Source organism: Etheostoma cragini, chromosome 4, assembly GCF_013103735.1.
Source record: "Etheostoma cragini isolate CJK2018 chromosome 4, CSU_Ecrag_1.0, whole genome shotgun sequence".
Taxonomy (NCBI): domain Eukaryota; kingdom Metazoa; phylum Chordata; class Actinopteri; order Perciformes; family Percidae; genus Etheostoma; species Etheostoma cragini.
The window spans coordinates 10337306-10347673 of record NC_048410.1 but is presented as its reverse complement, the minus strand read 5'-3'; the positions used below and the strand labels follow the sequence as shown (position 1 = coordinate 10347673).

General features: G+C 41.0%; 1 protein-coding gene across 1 annotated transcript; it reads left to right on the top strand.

Moving 5' to 3' along the window:
- The first annotated feature begins 1480 nt into the window (after positions 1–1480).
- Positions 1481–9535, top strand: LOC117943551 (dnaJ homolog subfamily C member 11). Its single transcript, XM_034869749.1, has 16 exons — positions 1481–1605; positions 2409–2538; positions 2743–2816; positions 2924–3025; positions 3233–3361; positions 3473–3595; positions 3715–3788; positions 3898–4087; positions 4179–4264; positions 4919–5035; positions 5138–5293; positions 6230–6299; positions 6463–6520; positions 7211–7353; positions 7437–7566; positions 7660–9535. Exons 1-16 carry the CDS (start codon positions 1528–1530, stop codon positions 7683–7685), a joined length of 1686 nt encoding a protein of 561 aa, XP_034725640.1. The 5' UTR covers positions 1481–1527; the 3' UTR covers positions 7686–9535.
- Positions 9536–10368: the final 833 nt, after the last annotated feature.

The window sequence follows — 10368 nt, the reverse complement described above, 5'->3', positions numbered from 1 at the left end:
CCCCCCCCCCCCCCATCTCCCAAGTATCCCCTTAATGTGTATTTTGGCTCTACCAGGAAGTCATTGTTTCCTCGCTGTTATATTCCCACAGGAAGTTAAGTTTTTAACGAGCCTTTCACAAAAGTGTCACTGAGACGGAGAGGTTATTTTGAATTCTACCGTGTCATACTCGGTTATCCCTTCTAAATCGTGGTGGTTAACCGGGACTATTGTGTTCGTATTCTGAACCCACACTGTCACTCTGTGCCTCGGGGTAGAATTTCGCCTTTGCACCAAAGACTTGTGTTTGACAGAAACAAACCTCTCCGTAGACACGCTTCACGGAAATCTAGCTTCTGAACGTATCGTCTTTAGCGAAATGCTTTGCGTAGCCTCGAAGTGAACAGAGACACACAAGGCTCTTCAAATCGACAGAATCCAAGCAGGATGAATGCTAATGAGGAACGAGTAGGTTATGAGATGTGTAGCCAAAATAATCGATTTCATTTAAACCTGCAAAGCAATTTGTCCGATGGAAGTATGTTGCTACATGCACAAACGTGCAAGACAAAACAACAACACCGTAGCTTACATTGTGCATTATGAGGTTTGGTGAATATCAATTTCAAATAGAAACCAGGCTACAGTAGTTTATGACATATATATACAGTATATATAGGCTACTTTGAGTAATGGTTTAGCTGTGGCGAAAAGCCTACATTTTTCTTCCAAACCTACTTCCAAAAATCCAAACTATCATTTTCACTATCATTTTGAGGCATCTGTTCTTTAGACTAGTGATTAAGAATGCATGTGTAATTAAAACTGGTCTACAGCTAATATTCTGTGCTGTATGTAATTCTAGATCTGAAGTTGATGTAGAACCGAGTCTTATTCCTAACACATTATTAGCCTACTAAAAAAATAGGATGAGCTTCTAAAATTATTAAAGTATTTCTTTAGATTAAGCTATACCCAACAGTAGTCCATCTTCAGCCTTTTTAAAATAACTCCACCATGACTTACAACAACACTGAAATGCTGCTAACAAGTTAATGCATCAGTAATAATAAGCCAGTAACATGATGTATAAAGTGGTAAAAGAAGTTGTCAGGTCATACTAAATAGGCTAGTGAAATACAAAAGCACTTTCAAAGAGAAAAAGCATAATCTATCCTAAGTATGTATATTTTGTATAGCTATATAGCATGGGCTACTGTTTGGGAGTTTAACCCATCATTCTAAAAGCTAATCTTTTTTGATTGTAAAATCTTTATCTTTATCTGCCGGTGCCGGTGCCAAATGTTTTCAATGAGAAGTAAAGGGAAGTAACACTAGTTTACTCACTCACAAATACAATACCGTTTAAAAAAGAAAACACACTTCACAATCCGCTTTCTTCTTGGAGTTATGAAATCTTTTTGGCGCTAAACTCAAACCCAAATTTAACCAGCAGAGGGCGGCAAAGCAACTTCCGCTTCCCATACGGCTGACCAATGAGCTTCCAGAACAGTGTAGGGGTGGGCGGGACGCGTACCAAATGCAAACATGGCGGCGTCCTTAGATGATGATGATTTTGAGTTTGATAACCAGGATTACTACTCTCTGCTCAACGTCAGGAAAGAGGTACGGGTTATTTAGTTTTTCAATGACGCCGAATGGTGACGGACCTTTTGCCGTGAATGTCGGGTAGACATCCTTTGAAAAACTGGTCTGCAGTCGGTGCATCATCCTCCAGTTGAATGACGGTCTTCTTCATCAGCACGGTCATTCGTGGAGGCTGAGACCGGCGTTGATGCCGCATCAAAAGCATGATATTTCCTCATCTACTTTACTTGATTGGAGGCAGTGTTTGCACTTTGAATTGGGTGTTTGCAAAAATGAATGTCTAAGCACCTTCCTCAAATATCAGTTCTCAATAAACTAGGGAGACTGAAAGGCCTGGACCTGTTTGGACGTGAGATGAACTGGACAACGTTAGTCAAGTTTTTACTGTGGAAGACACCTCAGCCTAACAGGAAGTTGTCACGCATTTAAGTCCTCATTTTATGTCAATGGACTGTTTTTTTGTTACGTTCTATAAAATATAATGCTTTAATGCAACAGTGTTGTGTCGGCACAAGTAATGATTATTGATTAAGCCAACAGATTGAAAATAAATCTGCAACGAATTTCTTAATATGTAATTTGCAAGCAAAAAATTAGCTGGTTCCATCCTCTAAAATGTGGACATCTCCTATTTTAGGGTGTCTTATATATTAAACTGAACTGTTTGGATAAAAAACAAAATAGCCTTATCTTTTCTGGCATTTTACAAATGAAATGGTTAATCGAAGAATCAATGAAGTATTTGGTAGATTAATCAATAATAAGAATAATTGTTGGTTGCAGCCCTATAGGAGTGAGACACGTCCTCTCTCTTGTCACAGGCTACATTGGAGGAGCTGAAGGCGTCATACAGGAGGCTGTGTATGCTCTACCATCCTGACAAACATCGAGACCCAGAGCTGAAAAGCCAGGCTGAACAGCTTTTCAACCAGGTGCACCAAGCATATGAAGGTAAGGATGCTTGCAGGTACACACCAATTGTAAATTAAACCATTTAGTTTACATTTTTATTGCCATTCTTCTTAAAACAAAATACAGATGATATTAAACTGGGCATTCAAACAGCCAAAATGCCATTCAAAGCACAAAGAAAATCAAGACAGCAACACGAAACACCTACATAAACTGAACCGTAATCCCTCTCTTTCCCCTCAGTGCTGAGTGATGCTCACTCCAGAGCCATCTATGACATCTTTGGGAAGAAAGGGTTGGAGGTGGAAGGCTGGGAGGTATGTATTCTATTAAACAAACCTTTTTTTGGTTCAGCTGCTACATAATACATACTCAACATTAACATATCTTTATTACCATAACTTATGGTGATGATGCTGTGTAGGTGGTAGAGAGAAAGAGAACTCCGGCAGAAATCCGTGAGGAGTACGAAAGGCTGCAGAGAGAAAGAGAAGAGAGGAGACTGCAGCAAAGAACTAACCCCAAGGTTTTCTCAGTCACATCTAAAAGCTTCACTACTTTTACTGTATTTCTTGTGTGGGCCGCTACTTTTATGCAGATATTACTGAATACATTACACAACTCAAAGTTGACTGTGGATGGTTTCCACATTTATTTCACTATGTCCCTCAACCTTTTCCTTCTTTCTTAATTCATTCTATCAAACTCTCCCCTTCGCTCCCTCATTATTCAGGGCACCATCAGCGTGGGTGTGGATGCAACAGACCTGTTTGACCGCTATGATGAGGACTTTGAAGAGATGCCAGGAGGTGGATTTCCTCATATTGAAATCAACAAGATGCACATTTCCCAGTCCATAGAGGTAAAATGAAACACACACTTAGCATTTTCCCACTGAAGGGGCCCGTACCTAAGCTAGGGTCACTGCATAATTCTCCGTCTTATCAGACACAACTTTCCTTTCGTTTTTAAGGCTCCTTTGACAAACTCTGATACGGCGGTGCTGTCTGGTTCCCTCTCTACACACAATGGGAATGGTGGGGGCAACATTAACATGACCATACGAAGGGTTACATCAGCCAAGGGCTGGGGAGAGGTACACACACACAAATACACAACGTGCATGTGTTAAAAGTTAGAATAGGATTGTTTTAGTTATTTTGGCACAGACTTGCCCGTCTACCAATATATGTTTCTGTGCATTCGGATTTGCAGGTGGAGTTGGGTGCAGGAGACATACTTGGACCTCTGATTGGGTTAAAGGTGTTTCGCAACCTCACCTCACGTTGGTAAGGCCTGATTGTTTGATATAAGGGACTCTTATGTGAACTGTATTGACACAAGCATGGCATTCTCCCTCTCTTTAATGTTCTCTCTTTTTGTCTCCTCTCTGTCCAGTTTCTTGACAGCCCAGTGTGGTTTGCAGTTCTCACCTCGAGGTCCGCGGCCAAGCTGTTCTCTGATGACAGCACGCCACCTGGACCAGAACACCATGGGCTATCTGCAGTGGCGCTGGGGGCCCAACAGTGCAATGACCACCAGCCTGGTCCGAGACACAAAGAGCAGCCACTTTACTCTGGCTCTGCAGGTACACACAAATGCAAGAGACACATGAGATTCTTTTTTTTTTACACTATATGCATCCTGTATTACTTGTCTCCTAACCCCACATTTTCCAGCTGGGTGTGCCTCAGTCCTACCTCATGATGAGCTACCAGTACAAGTTCCAGGATGAGGACCAGACCAAAGTGAAAGGCTCTGTGAAGTACGTCTGTCTGCTTATCCTGTCTTAAAGGACTTATTTTCTATAAATGAGTTGGTTTACGGACAGGTGGTGTGCAAAAACATAGCAATGCAAAAAACTAATAATCTCATAATTAGCAAATGGAATTTCCTTGTCAAAGCAACTTAACACCAGCTGAAAACATTGCTTTTCTGTCTGTTATTACATTATTCCTTGTGTGTGTGGTGTCTAGATGGATTTAAAGTGGTTTTTAATTACATTTTCTTGTTATTGCAAGACAATTGTGAAATTATTGTGATATAAGCTTTTCATGAAAAAGTATTTCATAATTACAGGAAAGCAGTTTGTCTTTTCAAATCCTAGAAATGTCAGGATCAAAAATATGTTTTGTGATCATTAGAGAAGGAACATCAGCACTTTTAGCAGCTTTTAATCTACGATAATAAGGCTTAGGTGCAGCACCTAAGCCATTTTGGGCACCTAAGTTCAAATTCATAAATACATAAAACATTCATATATACGGACATTAATGTCAAAGGAAATAAAACAATAGATTTTTTTAGACAATTTTTTAGAAGTTGTAAAAAGAAAACCAGAAACCATTAGCTCAACAGTTTGGATTTCTAAGTTGTACTCTAATGGTCTCTTTTTGATTGTGTGGGCCTCCCTTTCCAGGACAGGCTGGTTTGGTACTGTGGTGGAATACGGAGCAGAGAGGAAGATCAGTCGACACAGTGTCTTGTCAGCTACTGTCAGCATCGGGGTCCCTCAGGGAGTCACACTCAAGATCAAGTACTGGCCACCCCAAAATATGATCTCATACTCTCGTGGGTCCTTATCTACCTGTATTGTTATCTAATGTGTGTGCATGTTTGTCCTGGTGTGTGCGTGCAGGTTGGCGCGTGCCAGTCAGACGTACCTGTTTCCTGTCCACCTAACAGATCAGCTGCTGCCCAGTGCTGTCTTCTACGCCACTGTGGGACCCCTGCTGGTCTACATGGCCATCCACAGACTGATCGTCATCCCATATACACAAGCACAGAAAGAGCAGTCAGTACATCTCCAGTCCTCATAACCTCTGAGACTCAATCAGCATCTCACCTTGCCAGAATTTGACAGTGAATGGATCTGTTTACCTTTTACAAAATCTTTATTCTTTTTTTTTTTTATAAGATTATTTTTTGGGGGACATTTTAGGCTTTTATTTTGATAGGACAGCTGGGTCTGGCTTCTCCGGAATTTCAAAACCGACCGTAATGGCAGTTTGTAAGGAATACAATCTCGTATTTTATGAAAAGAGTTCACCGAAACGTGATTCTGAAAACATTTTAAGCAAGAAATAGGATATTAGTTGCTGAATCTGTCTTTCAGATTGACAAAGGTCAATTTAAAAGATATTAGTCAGATTTTGAGAGACGTTTGTTACGCTCATCCCGCTCGTCATTGCCGGGTTAGCACTCCGCCAACCAGATTAGTTATTGAGTCCGACGGCCAATAATCGGGTTGGTGCGTCACTAACCCCCACCCCTTCCCCCAACCATCTTGTAGGTGATTGGCTGGAGCTGTTTGTTGTATTCTGGTGCCAAGGCTGTGCCTCTAGTGTTTGCTTGACATTTACAAGCCCTGTGTTGTCTCCCAAGACACTATACACTGTATTCAGGGGGCAGGCAGAACAGATCAAGGAGAGATGTCTACAATTTGAGACAAAAATGAAATTGCGCTGAAATCACGCAGGAACTCATAGTGCACCTTTAAGTGTTGCCTTTTTGTAACATATTTATATGCATGTATGAGGGATAGTTTGATTATGAAACTTTATTTCCATCAGCTGAAGGGGACTACACAGCCCCGAGTTAAGCAGAAATGCACCATTTTGATTATGGGTGTTGTTAATACTACTGGGGGTTTCTGTCACACTGTTCTCATAGAGAACCTCCACAGTGAATCCCAGTGGGTGATTGTCCATGTCCGCTTTGTGCTTCTCAGAGATCTGGAGCTGCAGAGGAAGAGCTCGGCCACAGACATTGCCAAGAAGAAGCACGAGGCAGAGTCTGCTGTGGGTAGTCGCACTCGCATGAAAACAGTTATTTGTTGTGTGTGTGGGGGGATCATTGAGAATTGTTTTAAGAATCAGATCTCCCTGATCTCGTCCTCTCTCCTATTACGTTCTATTTTGTTCTTCTCCTCCTCTTCTTCTTTCTCCCTCGGCTCCTTTGCAGGTTCTGCTGATGCAGGAGTCTGTAAAGAGAATCAAAGAAGCGGAAGAATCCAAGATGGGTTAGGAAACACACATACAGACAGACAGACAGACAGACAGACAGACAGACAGACGCTACACGATGGTCAGAAACTGCTAACTTTTTTTTAAGTTGCAGCCAAAATTTGGTAAAAATCCAAATGTGTTATTAACTCATCAAATTAACTCCAGGACTGTGTTTTTTTAAGTGTGACTTTCCTCATCTACTGCTATGAAGCAAGTGATGAAGATGTAGCCCATCTCCATGCTGCACTGTTTAAACCTTCTAAGTCTGCACAGAACACCAAAGTGTGGTGTAAATCAAGACTGTACTTCCAGTGTGCTAATGGATTTCCTGTTATATATGTGTAGAGGGTGTATGTCTATATTTAAAGAGTCACTCTATGGAATGTGTTCACAGCACCTTCTAGATGCTCTGTCTAAGGAATATAGGTATAAGTTGTTAGCCGTAATGATATCAAGCTAACATAGTAGCAGGACTGCTGTTGCCATGCCACAGCTTGACGTAGCTGACATTCTGTGTTTGCACAGCTGTAGTTAGAGTTTACACAATAACGCTTATAGTTGTCACTCCTTGTGTCTGTCATATCCTGTGTATTCTTCCAGTCTGTCTGTACTGCTCTCTGTTTTTTTAAACTGACCATCGTAATTCATAAACTGTGTATACACACACACAAGTAAAGCACTACACCATGTATGTTACTGTCTAGGTCTGATCATCCTGAATGCCTGGTATGGAAAGTTTGTGTCAGACACCAGCCAGAAACAGGAGAAAGCAAAGGTCATCGATGTCACTGTGCCTCTGCAGTGCCTGGTCAAGGACTCCAAACTCATCCTGACCGAGGCCTCTAAGGTTTGTGTGTGTATATGTCAGTGTGTCCATTTGTTAGTCCACAAATCTGTATGCATGCATATGAATTGCTTCTCTGCTGGCAGGCGGGGTTGCCGGGCTTCTACGACCCCTGTGTAGGAGAGGAGAAGAGTCTCAAATTACTGTACCAGTTCAGAGGTGTCATGCACCAGGTCATCTCTGCAGACACCGAGTCGCTACGGATACCCAAGCAATGTCAGTATGCAGCCACTTTACCCAAAAGACCCAGTTTTATTATACTATAGCTGCACACTACTACACTGTATACATGTTTCTTTTCTTTTTCAGCTCACAGAATTGAGTCTGAGTCCTAGGAACCCACCACTGTTGTAGACACCAGAGGACAAAAAACAAACAAAACAGACCTTGTGTAAACAGAAGAACCCAAGAATGACGAGGACACAACATTGAGTGTGTTCCTCTTCTCTGGTCCTCTATAACATGTTATTAGTGAATCTGTTTATCAAGTTCCTCCTCCTCCTCCTCCTCCTCCTCCTCCTCCTGTGGCCCGTCTCCAAGGTTCAGCAGAATACAGGAGTCAGATCAGAGTTTCTACAAGATGTTACCGTTTGTGTCCCTAGTCTGCTACACCTGACAGGGCTGCTCAAATATCTGCGTGCTGCAGGAGATCAGACATGGGCACTGAACTTAGTTTTTTATATGCACTACACAGAGGGTACTGATGTTCACTGCGGACGTGGTGACCCTTTCCGTGATGATCTAATGATGAGCTAAAAGTGCACATACAATTATGGATGTAAAACGACAGCACAGCTCATATACTTGACATTTGATACGTCAGTTATATAAGCTCTGCTGTAATTTGACCCCATATCATTGTTGTCTTTGTCGTGTAAGTCTATCACCCTGGTAGGTTTGAATCTAATAATGTTATAACAAACCAGTCGTTTCCCTAAGTTGTGCAAATAGTTAGAGTAACACTATGCAGGATCATGTCTCAGTGACCCTGAGGCTGGACTGAGGATTGATTGCTTAACTCATGTTATTGTTTACTTGTTGAAATGTCCCATCCTTATTTATTATGCCTTTTAGTGACATGTCTGCTGCTCAGGTGTAAACTGGTGCTCAAAAACTTGTATCTGTGATAGTTGGGATATGGAAATTGGATGAGGGATTATACAGAGAGGGAAAGTGCTAGAGATGCCCTTTGATGGTAGTTATCAAACCAAGGAGGGAAATGCTTGAATTCTCTTGCAATTTAAAGGCAGAAAAAATATTCATTACAATGCTTTTAATAAGTTCATAGTTTGTACTTCACTGGGGTACATCCAGCCCTAAGCCCCTGATAACGGATGGATTTGTAATAAACTAGCAAAAATGGAGCTATGAATGACGGTTTTCTGGTTGTGATGCAACCTGTGGAGGGGTTAGGTCAACACTTTACCTCACAAAGGCCGTGTTGCTGCCAAAACTGTCACTGTGACACACAAATAAACGTGTGACTGGAGCTGACCTGAGCCACACTGAAACCATTCTACGGATTATGGCACATGTACACGGCTGCATTTATCTGTTTGACTTTGTTCAGTTTGTACACCAGTCCTGTGCCATATATTTTAATTTGACGCCCTCTGTCCTTTTTTTTTTTCAACATCGTATTAATCGGCCAATGTCATGTCAATTCTTATATATGGTATATGATGTTAAAACTATGCGTGCCACTTGGCTGTCATTGAGGTGATAATCCATACACCAACAAATAATTTGTCTGTTTTCTTATTAGCGTGGTAAGGTTGACACGGGGAAATCTAACATGCTATGATGCACTTTCTGTTCAGATACAGACGTGCTGTTCAAATTAATTCCATTTTATTTATAGTATCAATTCATAACACATTATCTCGAGAAACTTTACAGATAGAATAGGTCTAGACCACACTTTATAATTACAAGGACCCAACAGTTCTAGTATTTCCCTCCAGAGCAAGCAACAAGTGTGACAGTGGTCAGAAGTGCATGCTGATATTATTAACTCTGCCAGACTGGGAGCCTAATTGAAATTAATGACGGCTTTCTTGGTCTGCCTATCTTTCTTATTACACAGTATTCAAAATGTTTGTAATAGTAAATGGACATTTAATTAAATTAAAATTACAACTAAAACTCCTATTTGTGGATTGACACCAACTACAAAGGGAAATGCCAAAAGAGCGAGTTGGAGGTGTTCTTAATTTAGTTGGGAGACCATGTCATGGGCTACGGGAAATCCCCTAAAACTCTATCAAAACCACTACTGTAAGGTACAGATGGTAGTTTATTGAATACAAGGGAATGTTTTGCACAAAATGTAAAGTATTTTAACTATAAAGCATATCGAAAGTGGTTCTGAACCCTCTAATTAAAGCTGTACAGTTATACTGAACTCCAGGGTTTACATCTAAAAAGTTACAACTAGTCCGGGTGACTTTATGTAGTGCGCTTTTGATTTTATTTTATTTTTTTCTTCATTGCTGTGATTGACCTGCAAGACCTAAAGGCGTGTATAGGCTCAGAACAGTGCATTGAGATTAGAGTTGGGTGGTATTCAAATTTTGATACCGTCAAGCCTCCCTATTTTACCGCGGAATACGGTATTACCGTAATTAATTCAAAATGATGCTGTAAGGCTCAGACAGCATCACCAAACTGTTGGCTTGTGTTTACGCTGTTTAGAAACTGAATATAGCTGCCAAATTGCAGAAGTTTTGTTATTCTTCAAAACCGGTCACTTTGTGCGCAACTTGCCACCTTTCCCCCCTACCTCTCTCTTCCACCTTAACACTGTCACATGAAAAACACACATAAGCTTTATTAGGCAGTAAATAAAATTATATTTAAGCCTTTTCTCCAACATAAGTGCATTGCATTTCTTTTTAATGACGATATTGAAACTGATACTGTATTACCGCCCAACCCTAATTGAGATGGATAGGTTTGGGTATTCAGCTGGCAGGAAGTCAATCTCTGCAGGGATATGCAAAACGCTCTTGTGTTGGG